This window comes from Muscardinus avellanarius (genome assembly GCF_963383645.1).
Source record: "Muscardinus avellanarius genome assembly, chromosome: 1".
Taxonomy (NCBI): Eukaryota; Metazoa; Chordata; class Mammalia; order Rodentia; family Gliridae; genus Muscardinus; species Muscardinus avellanarius.
The window spans coordinates 183,207,606-183,226,090 of NC_137786.1; the positions used below are offsets into that span (position 1 = coordinate 183,207,606).

The following is an 18,485-nucleotide window of genomic DNA, read 5'->3' on the forward strand; positions in this document are numbered from 1 at the left end:
ACCTGCTTTATTTCTTGAACCTGCCATGTTCACTCTTTGTGCATGAGGAACTTATCAAAAACAAGCTCCTAAGCCGGGCGTGGTTGGGAGGCGGAGACAGGAGGATTGTGCAGGTTTGAAGCCAGCCGTGCACGCTGGCTTAAGAGACCCTGTTTCCAAATTTAAAAAGTATAAAAAATAGGTCTGGAAGGTAGCCTGGAGGTAGAAGGGTTTCCAGTACCACGAAAAAAAAAAAAAAATCAAGCTCCTCACTGGCTGACCCAGAGAAGAGATGGTAATAGTACTCTATTTAGGTTGGGGAGACTAAACTTCCTTTATATAGAGACTTTTCTTGCTAGAATCTCTCAAGTCATCCCTGTCTGTCCTTCCTGGCCACACATAGCCCTCTCTCCATCATCTGTTTGGCCAGTTGCAGAAAAAGATTAACTACTATGATCAACTCCAAGATCTCCAACCATAAAGCGTCTGCATGGTTGCTGCATCTACATCTCTCTTAGGGATGGCTTAGGAAACAGCCCCACCTTAGGCCCCTGAATGCCCAAGCCATGTGTTAACTTGCATAGCCCCAGCAGTGACAGCAATTTGGGTCTTATAAAAAAAGGACCAATAAGATGACTTCTAAGAGTCAAGGAACTGTGTTGTTGCTGTTCCTATGACATGAGGGAGCATCATTCTCAAGGCTTAGGGAAGATCTTGCTGTGGCAATTCTGGTCTGTGTTTTATATTTGCCTCTAAGAGACTTGGGTTTTAAATGATAAAGCCCTTGTATCCCATATTTTGTCCAGGCTTTTGAGAGCTAAGCTTTGAGAGAGACAAAACCTCTTTTATCTCTATCAAAATAATCTTAGCTAAGCTTTCCAAATTCTTGACAATATATATTCAAGAACTTCTTGTTCTAATAGTTAACATGACACAAGAGAAGTAGTGTTTTACTGTGGCTTTCTTCAATCAAAATGCAAGAGAATATGGAAATGTCAGTCCTTTGTCAAAACTTCATCTCCATGGGATCACATGACCCCCCAATATATGTAGGTAACTAACCTTATAGTATCAGGAACATGTCTGACCATGGAAAATCTAGTGAGAAGACTGAATTTTCCCTGTCATTTTTATATCAATAGCTGTCAACACAAAATACAAGAAAATTTGATCAAATTCATAAATAACACAGCTTAGTACATCAGTCATCCATTGGACATACATTAGCTGAGTACTAGTTCCCTCTTATATATATTAATCTACGATACAAACATCCTTAACAGGGTAGAAGATGGTAGAATCATGCTTTAAATTTGCTTGCCATCCCATAGTGGGAAGAAATAGGATGTAGCATTCTTCAGAATCCTACTTGGCCTTCTTCTTCTCCATGGAATGTGGGCATGGGTCTCTCAAGCTGACTTCATGCATGAGCAGCTAGGCTCTATCACTGAGTTACCCAATAGAGAATACAGACAGGACTTTTTAGAGTGTCCTCAAACATGGAATTATTAGGGACCTGGCAATCCTAGTGTTGATCCAAGAGTTATTTCCTTACAATCCCATTATTAGAATTAGGGAAGGGTGCACCCTCTGACAAAGCAAGCTCTTTAAAAGTAGGGGAAGACAGAGAGCTGTGTCCTACCTCCAGCTCATAAAACATGTCACTCATGGGATCACATTTTGATAACCATGTGGCTTGTTAATGCCCTAATCATGACGTTGTTGCATAATATAGGAATGACATCAGAAAGTGATACATCTGTTGGCCAGTTACTTGTCTAAGGAGTAACATTTATTCATCCAAACGCAAATTCTTGCCTTTGGCTAATGATTATTGGCATTGAGGAAGATCATTTCAAAATAACTCTCTTCTTGGCCCTGTTCTCAGATGCTTTCTAGGTTCTTCTCCAGGCAGAGATGGCATTTTATCCTGGCCCGTGCCCTTCTGAGAGGTGCAGCTTTCTTAAGGTGCAGTTCTTATCTAGAAGGTGAACATATGGCTCTGTACCTTACCAAAAGCCGAGAATGGCTATGGATTTCCATCTAGAACATTATTTCTTTTTCATGGCTGTTTAGTGCCTTTCAGAAGCTTGCTGGGGAACAGGCTGTTTGAGAGGAGGGGCCTGTTTCTCCAGGACAGCAATTTTGGGGAAGAGCATCCTTCCTTTCTATTGTGAGTTCCACTGCTCAGAGGGCCAGTGTGACTATTGGGTGAGGATGGGCCCTGCAAGCCTGTGGGAGGAGAAAGTACCAGGAAATTTCAAAGTTCTCAGACAGTGCTCCTAGATTTTAAAATGTATTTTCAATTTTTTTTCTTGTGGTACTGGGGTTCCTGGAAGACCTTCTGCCTCTGGGCTACACTCCCAGAACTATTTTATTTTTGGAAATAGAGTCTCTTAAGCTAGTGCGGCTGGCTTCAAACCTGCGTGATCCTCCTGTTTCCACCTCCCAAGGGCGGGAATTACAAGCGTGCACCACCACACCCGGCACTATTTTCAAATATTTTATTGGCTTATTGTTATCATACATTATGATGAGGTTCAGAGTGATAAACACATATGCACATAGCACCACCCCACTCTCTCTCCCTCCTGACCTTGTCATGAAGGACACAGTGATTTGCTTTGATAACTTTGTATATGTACAGCATGTCCATTGAAGTGTTTCTTTAAGTCTTCCTCCCCATTCCTGCCCCCCTTCGTTAGTTCCCCTCCTTCATTCCACTGTTTCTCCTTTGTCTGGAGTTCCTTCTGTGTTCTAGTTTCTCCCTATCTTCCACATATGAGGGAAAACATTCGAACTTTCACGTTTTGTGACTGACTGACTAATCTCACTTAACATAATATTTTCCAGTTCCATCCATTTCCCTGCAAATGACATGATTTTGTTCTTTCTTATGGCTGAGTAGAATTCCATAAATTTGCAATCTAGTCATCTGTTGATGGACATCTTGGCTGGTTCTGTAGTTTGGTAATTAGTACAAATAGTTTCCCCTCTGGGTGATTGTATGGGTAGACCTTTTATTATAATGAAAGACTGTTTTGAATGAGTTTTATTATCAACTCAGTTGACAGCTACTGTACCCAGCAGCCAGCAGAGGCCTAAACAGAAAGGCGCCTGCATGGAATTACATGATGTAAAAATGAAAAAGCCCTCCCCCATTAAGTGTGAGAGTACATGCACACCTAGTGGACATACACTGAGGTCAGGGAGGAAAGAAAGGAAAAAAAGAGGGACGTTGTGGACCAATGCCTTTCTTGTGCCCAGGATGTTATCCAAGCTGGTTCTTTATGGAGAGCTTTGATGGGTTTAAAGAAAGCAGGCATTAGGTTCAGGAGGTGATTAAGAGGTGGTCACTTTAAGTTTGCAGGCAAATCTCTGAATGGTTTCTTTCACAGAAAGAGTAAGAAAGGAGGGACCTCAGCCTTCTAGGGAGAAGAGGTGCTTCTCCAGGTCTCCAGTTGGAATCATTCTGATGAGGAATAGTATTAGAAACTGTGTCAAGGGTGAATAAACTAATAAATATTAGTTTAAAGTATGAAAATGTTAAACTAATATTTAAAAGTAGATGCCTGCCGGGCGTGGTGGTGCACGCTTGTAATCCCAGCGCTTGGGAGGCAGAGACAGGAGGATCGTGCAGGTTTGAAGCCAGCCACGCGCTGGCTTAGGAGACCCTGTTTCCAAATAAAAATGTAAAAATAGGTCTGGGAGTTTAGTCCGGAGGTAGAAGAGCTTCCAGGAACCCCAGTACCACCACCACCAAAAAAAAAAAAAAAAAGTAGATGTCAAAGTAACATAAAATTATAAGCACTTACTGCAGGGCCATATTGTAAGCTACCTGAGCACAGCAGAGTGGGTGTGACACTTGATGGAGTCATGTAGAAAGGTCTGCACTTTGGTCTTCTCTCCTCCACTTCCTGCTGGACAGGTTGTGCCTCCAGTGCCAGGTGTTCCCTTATACGTGCTGACTCTGATCCTGGGGCCTGATGTACAGAATTTCACTTAGATGCCTGGATCTGTATCGTTCTTCCCACTAAAAATTATCATTGTAAGTTCTTTAACAGTGTAGAATTTGATCTGTTAATAAAAATGGGTTCTCCCCCCAAAACATATAGATTAAAAAAAATTGTTTTCTTATTTTTCCTTGCCAGGTTCTGTGAAAATACAACTTATGACATATCTTTATTTTTAAATTTTATTTATTTATTTATTTATTTATTTATTTATTATTTTTGGTGGTACTGGGGTTCCTGGAAGCCCTTCTACCTCCAGGCTATACTCCCAGACCTATTTTATTTATTTATTTATTTATTTATTTATTTATTTATTTATTTTTATTTGGAAACAGGGTCTCTTAAGCCAGTGAGGCTGGCTCCGAACCAGCGCGATCCTCCTGTCTCTACCTCCCAAGCGCGGGGATTACAAGCGTGCGCCACCACCACACCCGGCTTATGATATATCTTTAGATGCTAGTCAGAGAATTTGACCATGTGAGAGCTCTTGGAATACTAATTAGTGTAAAAACAATAAAACTGCCACGGGGAAAGAAGTCATCTGGGTTTGTGAAGGCCCTTTGTCTGAGGCATGAAAGAGCCTCTGTAACAATGGGCAAGACAGGCTGGAGCAAGGCTGGTGTAAAAGGGTGCTGGTGCAGCAGTGGGCACCAGGGCCGTCTCCACCGTGCCTGGCACAGCCACCCTGAGCAGTGCCCCTGGGTCTTGCCTCCCAGTGTACCTCCAACAAGCAGCCAGGGCCTCTCTCGCTAGTGAGACACCAGCACTTGAGCATTTAATGTTTGGTTCCCTTTCTGTGCTGCGACTGGGAATGGCTCTGTCTCCTGCCTTCAGCTAGGCAGTGTCATGGGAAAGGGTGGGGCGAGGGGAGGAAGGAGGTGCCCTTTCTCATGGATAGAGGTTGGAGAGTCCACTCTCATAGTTGAAATGTTGGGAAATGGGCTCTGGTTAAGGTAGCCAACCCTGGGCCTCTCTGACCTGCCCTCTGCACAATCGTGACTTTGCTCTGGGGTGGCAAACACCTGCTTTGTGAGTACTGAAGCATTGATATCACGGGGCCAAGCCCAGATCATCTGGATAATAGCATTCCTGTTTAGCAATGAACTTTACATTTTCAGACTGCCAGGCCTCCAGGTAACCTGTTGCAGGCCCTGGTATCGGCCTTCCAGTTGGCATGGAGGAAGGGAGCCCTGGTGGTATTGGGGCACACTCAGTGCCATTTACAACACTATTCCTCACCCCCCTGCCCCAGACCAGGTTAGACACACCTTAGAAAGTGACAGCTCCTGTTTCTTGCTCAGGCATTTTATAAGATTCGGCCTCTTCATTGCTGTTTTGCATCCTCTCCCTTTCCTCTGCTCAGCACTTTCTGGCCACTACTTGGTGTTGCCTGTTTTCCCTCTGCTTAGCTCTTTGAGAGCCCCTGGCTGTTATGTGGGTTCTTCTCAAGATGTTTCAATGTAGCTTGCTTCTCGCAGGCATAGCACTATGGAAAACAGGCGTGCTCACCTGGCTGCCGATCTGTTTCAGGGCTGGGGTTGGGGGAAGGGATGTGCAAGTAGAAGAAGGGCCTTGCAGTTGGTGTCCCCCATCTCCACCTCACTGCGATGTCCAGGATGGGCCTCCATGCTGTGCCGAGGTACACCTGGGCTCTGGAGACGCCTGGTGTGGAAGTTACTAGGGTCTGTGCAGAGTGGTTCCCACATAGTTTCTTAGTGAATGGTACCAGCTTCCTGGTCTCCTCAAAGAGTGGATCCTCACTGTCACAGAACCTCTGCTGGGCTGTGCTTTAGCTGAATCAGACCCAGAACATCCAGTCAAGTTAAGCACCGCTGGTCTGGAGATCCGTGGAAGCCCTTCTAGCCAAGGGTGAGGTCATGAGGGGTGGCTGCACCACCTTCCCATGGCATGTGGTCTGGTCCTCCTTGTGATGGTTTTGAAATCGGTGATTGCCTGTTTTGGTGAATGGTTTGGCACATATAATCAGTGAAACTGTCCTCACAAATTGCATACATTAGATACTCCATTTGGAAGTGGGTAATTTTCTTCCAGACTTGTAAGTGTATTCTTTTCCTCCTCTTTAGTCCCAGGTAAATCACCAAAGTGCTGCTAGTAATGAGACCTACCAGGAACGTCTGGCACGTCTAGAAGGAGATAAGGAGTCCCTCATATTACAGGTAAGTCCTCTTGGATGGGAGCCAGTTCACCTGCCACCTGCATCTCTTTATCGTCCCTTAGTGAGAGGGAAGCAAGTACAGAGGTTTTCACCACTGCAGTTTTTCTGCTCCCAAAGTATATGTTTTTCAAACATGCTTTTGTTTTTAAATAAAACAGAAAGTACCTGGGGATACAGTTTAACTCTGGACTTGGCTTTGGGATATTGTGAATTCAGTTGTCTCTACACACTGAAAGCCCTGTGGTCAGGCTGATTACTGGGTTCAAGGAATGAAGAAAAGGGCCCTGTCCTTCAGGTGCCTATGAGTCTTGTATAGGAGATGAGACACATCTTTCTGTCACTTAAATAGCAGCCACAAGTGATACAAGCCTACTGGTGAACACTAATGGAATGGAGTCCAGAGTGTCTGAAGCTGGATCTAGACTAATCAAATCCCCTGGAGCTGGTAGCATGGGCTAAGCCTTTGGTGGCTCTCACTTTGAAGAAGAAAACTCCTAAACTCTCATAAAAAAAGAGCCAAAGACACCTTTCACTTCTGAAAGCCTGGGTTCCTTGGTAGGATATAAAATTAGGCATTCTTACAGGAAGGCTGTTGTTGAAGCAGGAGCTCTCTGCTGTGTAGCTTCTGATACATGTCAATTTAGCAAACACTTACTCAAGGTCTGGTATGGATCAGATATTAACTAATGACTTGGAGGCTATAAGGGTGAATGTCCTAATCTCGGCTCCTTGTAAAGCTTGAAGAGTGAGGAATAAGACTGGTGGTAGAATAGAGGAGGGGACAGATGGAGTCTGTTACCCGCCCCAGGCTGTAAGCCTTAGTCAGGAACACTCAGGTTGTTTTTTTATTTCCTTTTATATTATTTTTTCACTTTATCTTAGAAGATTAATAAATGATTTTAGAAACTTTGGAAATTCTAAAAGATATTAAAAAAATCAAATTAACATTTTGGCCTCTTTCCTAGTGATATTTTTTCCCCTTACCCTGCCTCTATTCAAAATAATTGAGCTAATACCAAATATATGATTTTATGCTAGTTTTTTCTTTCCATCATTGATTTGAAAAATCATTCATTCATTATAAATAACTGAGGATCTGCTACTTGTCTCTCAGACACTGGTTTTAGACATTGGGGATATAGTGAAAAATAATAGACACAGTCCCTGCTCTTGTAGAGCTTCTTAGAAAGAGGCAGAGGTGTGGGGAGAGCGTTAATAATAAACTTATTACTTTTTTAGACATTGATAAATACTATGGAGAGGGCTGTGCATTCAGGGAAGCCCTCCCTGGCGTGTGGGAACTGGAAAGGGAGCCACTCAGATAGATAGTGGAGAAGTGCATCCCAGGCAGAGAGGTGGCCAGGGTCAGTCCAGCCCACCCACTGAGGCAGGCACCTGCTGAGTGTATGGGAAGAACAGCAAGGGGCCATTGTGGCCAGAGTTCCTGCTGGGAAGAAGAGGATGGGAGCCATCTTCATAGAGGTAGCAGGGGCCAGCTTTTATAGCACAGATGTTTTGGGGGATGTGTAATTTGAAATTTTATCCCAGTGACATGATTAATGAGAGAGTATCCAATTTAGAATTATGCAGCAAAACTATAAAATTGCAAACTTCTGAGCCAGGACCCTTCATGGTTGAGACAGCACATTCCTATGTAGAGAGGATTATAAGTTAATATAAAGAAGTCCTATGTAATAATACACTATGTCACATCGTGGATTTTTTTTTAATTCCAAATTCTTGAATAACCCCTGTTTAAATAATCCTAGCAGAACTTACCTGTAAAGGCAGCAGTTGGCCCTTGTGGGTCCTGCGCTTCCTAGAGCTTCTGGACAGCCTGGGAGCAGCTCCTGCTTGCTGGCTCCTGTTCTCCTGTTCTCCTAGGAGCTGGTGGAGCTGGTTAGACAGATCCTCAGGGACACAGCCGCTTGCTTAATCCACGCAGCACTTTAGCCAAACTGAATTAGTTGAATCTCTTGGCCCAGAATGTTTTTCTGGATTTATCTGTAGAAGAACAAGACCAGTCACACATAACAAAATATTTTGGTTTTTTTCTTTATTAATTGAAAACAAAAGAAAATCCCTTTATCTTCAATGTAACATAATTCTTTTACAGCAAGGATTTCCATCCTCCCTCCTATTTCTCTATTTTCCTATTCCTAAAATTATGCCTACTATGTAATAGAGGCTCAAAAATGCTTGTTTTTATTGAGTGAAGGTCACATTATATATTTTCTCCAGTTTTCTACACCTCTACATTCATAGTCCTTAGTGTTAGTATTGTGGTTCATAAGGCCCTGTAGCCCTATGTGTCTTTAGTCTTATGTGAACCTATGCCATTAGCTATAGAATGCTGAAAACTATATGTTATTCCTCAAAGTCCCCCAGCACAGGGCCCCAAGGCATGGTACAGCTATATGGGTGTTTATCTTCATATTGGAATTAACCATGAAGCAGCCTTCCCAAAGGAACTCTGGACCCCGTAGAGCAGAACTTACCCCCAGGATCCCATTCTTATGAAAGTGGAGCTAATAGTTAAAAAGGCCTGCTGATAGTATTTGTTAAAAAATAAATATACTAATATACAAACTAGACTTGTCGTTTAAGATGGGCCAACTTGACAAAAGGAACTCATTTTTGGATTAAAATTTAAATGCTAGCATATCATGCATCAACTTCAGGAACGTGTCAATAATTCATTCATCATTTGGGAACATAAAAATGGAAGGCTAAAAGTAGCCATGTTAACGTAAATTCATTCCTTTCTAAAGAGGAACTTTATAATTCATAAAGTGTATTTAAGCACTCATAAATGAACTCACATTAACTCTTTTGTGTTCCATTTATCATTCCATTACAGATTGAGAAATAATCTAGGATAATCTGTTCATGAACAGCAATAACTTTAACCAAAAGGAACTCAGTTTACCAGCAGTTAATTACCTTATTTTAGAGAAGTCACCATTCTTTCTTCATTTTTCTGCTTTGAGCTTGCATACTCAGTCTTTTCTCTCTTCCTTTCTTTTCCTCTCCTCTTCTCTTCTCCTCTTCTCTCCTCTCCTCTCTTTTCTTTTCTCTTTTCTCTCTCTCTCTCTCCCCATTACTGGGGATTTAACCCAGAACCACTCTACCATTGAGCTACATTCCAAGCCTTATTTATTTATTTATTTATTTATTTATTTATTTATGCAGAATCTCACTAAGTTGTCCAGATTGGCCTCAAACTTTCAGTTCTACTGCCTCAGCCTCCCTAGTAACCATGATTACTAGTATGCCCCACTGTACCAACAAGTTATCTCTTTTTAAAAAAAAAATTTTTGTGTGTGGCACTGGGGATTGAACCCAGGGGTATTCTATCTTCAAGCTACACCCCTAGCCTTATTTTTTTATTCTTTATTTTAAAACACTGAGTTACAGAGGACCTCACTAAGTAGCTGAGGCTAGCCACAAACCACAATACTCCGGTCCCAGCCTCCCAAATCCTGGAATTACAAGCATGTACCACTATGTGGACCCAGCAATTTATCTCTTAATAAAGAAAAAGAAAAAGGATTCTGAGATAATTTGCTAATAAAAAGAGCTTTGAAAACCCTCAGAAGATATATTTAGGCCATTCAAAATTTAAATGACTTATTTTAAATGGGTTTTTAAAATTAATATTTCCATGATTGTAATTAATGCTTCCTGAGAATCTCAAGGGGCCTCAGAAAAGTGGCTTTCTTTTTCCTGCCATGTATGTGCAAAGTGGCTTCTGTATACATATGACTTAGAGTCGTGTTTTGGCCTGTGAAGCACAAAAGCCTTTCTGGAGCCAAGTTTGTCAGTGCTAATACATGCCCTTAACGTCTTACATTCCTTAATTGCTTCAAAACACTTGCCTGATAGGTGAGCAGTCCTCACACCCTTATGAGAGAGGTAAGGTCATTGGTTAGTTCTCATAGAGGTTTGGATTGCTCTCCTACCTGAGGTGGCAGAAGCCCTGGCAAGCCAGCCGAGAAATGCCTTGAGGTCGTACTGCCCTGTGAGAGGGATAAGGAGCAGCAGTCAGCCAGAGGCAGCTCCTGTGGCTGTTGGGTATTTTCCTTTTGCATCTGTAAGAGCAGGGATATGACCAACATCACTGTGATATTAACGGAGACTCTCCGCTAAGGTAAGACTCCAAGCAGAGTGGCCTTTGTCCAGGACACTCCCACCCTTCACTCACCTAATGAGAAGCGGCCCCTGCCATGTACGAGTGAGTTTTTTACTGCTCACCTACACTGGGGACACCTGGCTGCCTCACACAGCCCCTGATCCGCCACCGTTGCTTTATTTCCTGGAACAGGTCAGTGTCCTCACAGACCAAGTGGAAGCCCAAGGAGAGAAGATTCGGGACCTAGAAGTGTGTCTGGAAGGACACCAGGTGAAACTCAATGCTGCTGAAGAAATGCTTCAGCAGGTAAGGCCGGGGCGGGAGGGCAGGGGCTCGAGCAGCTCCTGTGTCTCCTCTCTGCGGGCTTCCTTTCCCATCCTGCCTGGAGGTGGGACTGGCGGCTCAGTGCGCAGTGTTTAGACAGCAGGTGAAACCAGCCTGAACGTTGAGGGCGGGGAGGGGCCAGCCACCGGAGCCCAATAACCTGTTGGGCTGGTTAGACAGATTCCAAGGCAGTACTTTCCCCAGGGCCGCTGGTGCTGTGAGCTCCGTGCCTGTCACCCTCATCTCACCACAGGACCCACAGCCAGGGTGCTGGTGGCATCTGGGGTTGTAGAAAATCAATTTGTAGCTTAGTTTCTGTCCCTTTAGGGCTCTCACTATGCTTCCTTGAACTCTGTGTGCTTACTTTGATTTGACACAAGTTATCACATCAGTAACTGTCAATAAAATTTAGTGGACATTGAAATGAAAAAAAAATGTAGCTACTTTCCTGTGGTTCAAATGATGTCCTCTTCTTGTTTCCTTTTGATTGTGAACATAAGTTATAAAGCTGAGGTCTCACAGAGATGCAGTTCAGTTCTCAGGTTTTGTGTGATTGATATCCTATAGCCATTTTTCTTTTTTCAATTTTGCTATATAGTTATCTTTACTATCATGTGTATATACATATATATTAGTGACTTAAGCATTCTTTTGTTCTTCCTGTATAGTAAATAATGAGCTGCAGTTATTACAGAGGGGTATGGAATTTCTATCAAAAGCCTTTTCAGAATCTTTTTCAAAGCTAAGTACATTATTTTTTTAATCTTTTTATTTTATTTTATTTTTTCTAGTACTGGGGATTGAACTCAGGAGAATTCTACATCAAAGCTATATCCCCAGCCCTATTTTTATACTTTATTTTAAAACAGGGACTCACTGAGTTGCAGAGGACCTTACTAATTAGCTGAGACTGGCCACAAACCTGTGATCCTCCTGTCTCATCCTCCCAAGTACTAGGATTATAGTTGTATGCCACCACACCCAGTTCTAAGTAGATTTTAAAATTGAATACATTACCAAATTCCCTTCACTCAAATTATTCTTGCATTTTCGGTTATTTAGAAAATTAAACCATCTGAAGTTTTGTGCATATGATTTGTAGCTCCTGATATGCATTTGGTACATAAAAGATGCTCACTATTTAAAGAACAAGAATTATCCCTCTAAACTGTTTTAGAGAACAAAAATCATTCCTTTAAAACTGCAACTTTTTTATTATGGTGCTCAGCCTAAGATTCGGCTGTTCTGTGACATTAGAGTAATGAACCCAGACTTTCATTTTACCTTTGGTCTTAAGCAGCTTAGCTTCAGTGTTTGCTAGTTTTGTTTGAGTGCATTTGCAGAATCCCTACGCATATGTCTTCATAAAAACTAGTTCTGGCAGCTCAGGCATTTTTGTTAGCTTACCTTTTCATTACTGATTAATACGTTACACTACATTTGTCTCTATTTGATTTTATGCCATTTCTTTTTTTTTTTTTTGGTGGTACTGGGGTTCCTGGAAGCCCTTCTACCTCTGGACTAAACTCCCAGACCTATTTTTACATTTTTATTTGGAAACAGGGTCTCCTAAGCCAGCGCGCGCGGCTGGCTTCGATCCTCCTGTCTCTGCCTCCCAAGTGCGAGGATTACAAGCGTGCGCCACCACGCCCGGTGATTTTATGCCATTTCTTTGGCTTATAATATTTTCTGAAAATCTGAGGAGCAATAGAACTCTTTTTTTTTTTAATTGAATCTTTCTTTTGAAGGCCCAAAAAGAAAATAGTGTGACAGGAAAGGAAATCCAAATGACAGGAAAGCATAAAACATTTCACTAGATTGTATTTTCAAGTCCGCACCAGGTGTGGTTTTGAAGTGGGAAAGAGAAAGGAGAAAGATGATGAAGTGTTGTAAATAATCCAAAAAGAGACCACAAAAATTTGAATGTTGAAGAGAACACGTGAGAAAAATGTCAGAAGGCTGATGTTTCAGGAAGGTGGTGCCTGGTGAGTAACCACAGAGAATGGCTGCATTGTAGCTGGAGTTATCTGCCTGCCAGCCTGGCTTCTCTTCCGGGCAGCTCTGCATCTCCCCGTGACAGTGTCTCTGCTCTGTCCTCGGTCTCTGTGTCAAGGAGTCTGCTGTGGGTGCCCAGCACCATCTGGGCAGAGGCTGGTTGTCCCTTAGCACTGTCCTCTGGATTGCATTTTAGGCTTTTTTATTTTTTATTTTTTTTGGTGGTGGTGGTGGTACTGGGGTTCCTGGAAACCCTTCTACTTCCGGGCTATACTCCCAGACCTATTTTATACTTTTTAAAATTTTTATTTGGAAACAGGGTCTCACTAAGTTGCAAAGGGCCTCACTGAGTAGCTGAGGCTGGCTACGAATCTGTGATCCTCCTGTCTCAGCCTCCCAAGTACTAGAATTACAATTGTGTATCACCATGCCCAGCCTGTTTCTCCAGGAAGTTTCTCTTGTGTGCTGTGAGCAGCGTATCCAGCACTGGTTTGCATATGCCATACATGTTGTGACATGGCGTATTTTGGAGTATGGTAGCTTGTTATTTGCCGCTTTGGGGTTTTAAAGATCTTCCTGAACTTGACCAAGTTATTTTTGTGCCCATACATTTTTACTGTGTCTTCTTAATCCTTTGCTTGTGTTCATTATGTGTATGTGTAATTTACAAAGCTGTTAAGCAGAGAAGTTTAGTTCTTGGGTTTTATGTGATTAATATCAGAGAGTAACTTTTCCCCACATTTAAATAGGCACAATTTCTTGACACATTATGAGTTGAGGTCAGGGGGCACATTTGAGCCTAGGATCCCACTCAGGTGTTTGCTGGGCATGGTAGGATCAGAACTTGAGATCCTTGGAGTGCCCAGCTCCAGATCTTGAGTTCTGAGCACATGCTGTCGCTTCCCTGAAATCTGTCTGCTTCGCCTGTTTGTAGACACTCGACTTTTGCAAACTGCCTTGACGCAATGCCATCTACAACTTTAGAGTATGCACATGTCCTCTGGACTGGGGGCCAGCAGAGACCTGCCCAGCTTGGCTGAGATACCCTGGGCTGCAGGGCTCTTGGCTTCTGTTGGTAGGAGTGAGAATGACGCATGGCCTTGAGGCAGTGGATTGAAGGAAAACAATTGCCTCTTTCTGCCAGCCCCAGAGACCATGCCTGCCCCAGCCAAGCCTGGCCTGTCACTTTGAAAGAGAGCCCTTCCCTGTCTCCAGCCAGGCCTTCTGACTGCCTGTGGGTAGAGTGCAACCCTGGGGGATGCGTGTCCTGCTCACACTACACAGTGGTGTGTCTGGTTTCAAGGCGGCAGCTGCTGTCCATCTCCAGCTGATTGACTGGGTGGGCCCCGAAATGCTCTATAGTCTCATTTTCCACAAAAAGCCAGAAAGCCAAAATTAAAGATGGAAAGGTATAGTTCTATTTTTTAAATATGCCAACAAAATTTAATTAAAAACATACTTTGAGAGTTGCAGAGAACGTGTCTATTGGTCAAGACTGGCCTGCAAAGCTGTAATTGTCAACCTCTTCTCTAGTCGTGTAGAGACTGGAATAGCACTAGAGGACTTATGGGAATTCACCTCCAATGAGCATACCCCGAACCCCGTGCTTAGACAGCCTCCAACAAGCCCACTGAACTGTCTCCCCAAAGTTCTTCTCATGACCAGTGTCAGCCTCCCTCCAGGAGCCCAAGAGGAGGGACTGACTCTCCCACCCAGCTCTTGAGTCAAGAGCCACTCAGCCCAGCCCAGCCCAGGCTCTGCCCAGTATTGATATCCCAGCTTCGAGCTGGTTTCACCTGCACACCCACTCTTCCAGCTTCCTGAAGAGGAGAGCTTGGAGACCCCTCATGTGGTTAGAGAAGCAAAACAGAAACAAGCACACAGGGGCAGGCCCCCATGAGCAGTGCATAGATTAGAAACACATTTGAAGGAAAAATAATATTTCTTGTCTGCAACCCCCTGCTGGATGCAAGGTGGGAAAGGCAGCTCGTAGTACTTCCAAGGATTGCCTATGGAAGAATCTTGTCAGATTATGGTCTCAGACTCATTAAGCATGTCTGGCTGCCCCAGGAAACCTTCCCCATTAAGAAGAGACACTTTTAGGAAATGTGCAAATGGATCTTTAAGTGAGAAACAGCCAGAGTCATCGGAGTCATTTTTCACCGGTCTGGGATGGTGTGGGCTGGAGGCAGTGGCCTTGCCTCGCTGGCCCTGAAGCAGGTCTGCACTGTGCCCAGATGCACACTAAGGCTCTCCAAACCAGGTCCAGAATCACACCCTAGAAATACAAGATGGGCCAGTGACCTCCTCATTATTAGCTCAGATTGTGTTGGCAAAAAATAAAATAAAATAAAAAATCTGTGCATCACAGGGAGGGTTGCCCTTAGTCTTTGAGATGCGTGATGGCTTTTTCTAAAGTGGCCTCTGGGTTCGCTGGGGTCCAGAGCATGAGGATATGAAGGAAGAGCTGGAGGCACCCAGTGGGTCGGAAGCTTTACACAGCATGGGTGCCATCTGGGATGCTTTTCCGGACACTGGCCAGTTATAGACAGAGTTCACATGAATAACAGAAATGATATTCAGTGTCAAAAAGAAGACAGAGTGAGGGAGCACCATGGGGACAAGAGACGGTCCTTTCTACCTTTGTGAGGACACCGCTCTGCTATGGGAAACTTGGGCGACATTAGCTTCTGTTTCAGGCCTCTCTCCTGACCCAGGGCTTCAGGGTCTAGGCGGTCTCATTGCTCTGGCTGAGGTGTGAAGAGTGATGAGGATAAGGGATCGGACACAAGTTTCTATAGATGGGACAAGAGGTTCTATACACTGACCTGTGGCAACTGATCTAGGAAAGTTATTGGGCCTGCTTATTTATTTATTTATTTATTTATTTTTATCTGTAGACAACAAGGATGACAGTCTGCACTTTCTAACTCTACTACCCCCTGGAGTTGCAAAACGATTCCAGTTTTGCTAGAAACACGCGATCACACAGATGGCTAGTGTGAGTCAAGACACTAAGCTTATGGGGCTTAAGACACAGGCCTTGTACCAGTACCTAGTACCAGGCTGATAAAAGAGGTATTTATTTCTTTCTCAAAGGGAATATTAAGCAGAGCCATGCACAGGATCTGGGAGGAGCACAGATATGTCTGAGGAGGTGAGACACTGAGTCATGAGTGAAGAAAACAGGCATTTCCTAAATAGTTCTTAAAACTCCCTCTGGGAGATTTATGGGGCACAAACAATCCATTTCTTCATGTTTATCTTGTTCACTGTTCAGTCTCTAAGCCACAGTGAGGGGTGGTATATTCACTTCTTTGTGCAGGTTAGGTTGGGGTTCAAAGAGATGGTTTAGTTAGTGGGACTGAATCTGGACTTAGCCCGGAGCTGTCTGTGCACATGTCTACTGAGCCCTGAGCCGGGCTTCCAGGCCCGGCCCCGGCCCCAGCCTTGGCCTTTTACATCAAAGGGCAAAGGAACATGCTTTCCCTTTAATGTCTTCCCATGGTTCATTTTTCCATTCTAGTTTCAGATTGCTAGTCTGGCAGCGGTCCTCTGTCATTGGTCAGTAATTCCCGGGGTCATGTTCCACACTTAAAGATGGAGGTAATTGCTTCAAGCTGTGGCCCTTAAGGAGAGAATAAGTTGAAAGGCACATTCTTTTTATCGGCTCCTGTCAGAACCTGAGCTTTGGCAAAAGGAAGTGGCTGGTGCTCTGAGATGTAAACTTTCTTTCATCTCTGAGCAAGGAGCTGTGTTTGTCCTTCTGGAGAGGTTAGCAGTGGTGTTGAGGGGAGAGGGCTGAGCAATCGTTTTGTCTAGTGGGTTTTCCTAACACATCAAAACCCTGCTTCATGGCCTTTCACAGTAAGTGAAATGAGTTTTCCGTTTTCCATACCCCCTCCCTCCTGCCCTCTCTTCTAAAAAATACAGGCCACCTTGAAACAATTAGGAGCAAACAGAGAGCTGCTTGTGAAACCTCTGCCCCATGCTTGGTCCGCTGCCTCCACACACGTGCCCCCCTGTGCTTCTTGGTGGCTGCGAGACTCCCAAGGGAGTCCCGCCCGACCCAGTCCTGAAGGTCAGGGGCCTGAGCCGAGCTTCATCTGGCAAGGATGGTGGTGCTCCAGGCAGCGGGCTGAATCCAGAGCCGACTCCAGTCTTGGGGATGAGAGCTAGGGATCTGAGAATGTTTTCCTTAAAGGGCAGACAGAATAAGGCAGCCAGCAGAGGCGATGGAGAAGAAAGAGTGGGCCAGGGCAACCTGGGCAGGGAAGGCGGGGTGGCAAGGAGTAGCTTACGCTGCATCCATGAGGAAGAGTTGGTTCAGAACTGAAAAGTGTAAATTGCATCTAAAAGTTCAGACTTTGGTTCCCAGAGCCAAAACTGTGTTTGTGTCCTGCTTGGCGAAGGCAGAAGCCAGATTGCAGGCAGGAAGACATCTTGTTGGGGAGAGACAGGAAGACAGGGGAGCAGTGGTAGATTATTATTACTCCTTGCAGAGCCTGGCTGTGAAGGGAGGGAGGTGGAGATAGGAAAGACAACACTGATGCACAGGGCATTTGCAGGTGCCCAGGGGGAGGACATGGGAGTTGGTGGTAACTTGAGGGGCAGGCAAGATCAAGAGGGGAGTTTCCTTAGAATGTCAGAAATGTGATCGTGTTTATAGCATGAGGAATGGGAGCTGATGGTGAACGAGAGATTAAATGCCTGTCAGAGCGGATGATTAATGGTCCTGCCCTACACCAGCACACGGCTTGCTGGGAACTTCCTCAGAGGCAGCCCAGCGGTCAGTGGGAGGCCAGGGTCATGTGGCTGGGAGTCATTCGAGTCACCAGCTAGAGATACAGGGCCAGAACTCAGGGAGCCAAGCCAAAGGCAGAAGCTTACCCATGCAGGTAACCTTAAGGTGCGTCAGGGTGTGTGAGGAAGCCTGAGGAGTCCGGAGACTGAGAAATGGCCAGACGCAGGAAGGTCAGTCAGACGGGGGGAGATTCAGAAGCAAATCTGGAAGCACTGTGTCCTTTGAGGTATACTTCTTATGCGCAGTCTGGGAGCTTGCCAGCCTTGGGTACAGTTCTTAAAAGTGAGAGAACGTGACAGGGTGGCGATGTGCCTCTGTGGCCGACCAGCCTCAGAAAGGAGCCGTGCGCTTGCTGTCTCTACGACGGGGCCTTTGAGGGATAGGAATGAAATGATTGTACAAAACTGTGAAGTAGAAAGAATGTAAATTCAACAAATGCTCTGTTGGTTTTTATCTTTCCGGTAAATATGAGGAGAGGTTATTTGAGGAGGAGAGGGGAGCTGTGTGGGGTTTAGGACTTGAGGAGAATAGAAAAGATTTGAAACAATCTTTTGTTTCAAAAGATTGGGAAAGGAATCAGCCAGAGATGAATACAAATTTTGTCAGACGATATTGGAAGATAAGCTGTAATTAGATAGTGTGAATTTGTATTGAAATCAATTGGCATCACAAAGTGACTTTTGCTAGCAATTCTCAGGCCATGGGGAACAGAAACATAAACAAAAGACTATGAGACCTGGAAGAACCAGCCCTCATAAACAAATGCACGTCAGGTCTGGGGGCAGGGTGAGTTGGGCACAGGATTTTTTTGGTGTAGATATGAGTACAATTGAAATGACTAACCTTAAGGTATTGAGTGTCTAGGAAGACAAATGTTGCATAAAGGAAGTTGATAAACCAGGAAAACAGGGAGTTATTAAGTAACTAATGGCCATAGAAGGAGAAAGGAGAGGTTGAGTGAGCAAGTGGGACAGTTGAAAGGTCAGAAGAGTGAGGCCCCAGGAGAGAATTTCAGAGTTGAGGATTTGAGAAGTAGAGCAAACACGTTCTGGGGATGATGGG

General features: G+C 44.2%; 1 protein-coding gene across 1 annotated transcript in view; it reads left to right on the forward strand.

The window, feature by feature from the left end:
• The window catches only part of PPFIBP2 (PPFIA binding protein 2), a gene marked incomplete at both ends in the record, with an annotated part of 116,925 nt that overhangs the window by 42,866 nt on the left and 55,574 nt on the right, over positions 1-18,485 (forward strand). The window contains 2 exon segments of the mRNA XM_080694125.1: positions 6,077-6,169; positions 10,493-10,606. Coding sequence (XP_080550251.1) covers positions 6,077-6,169; positions 10,493-10,606 — 207 coding nt within the window.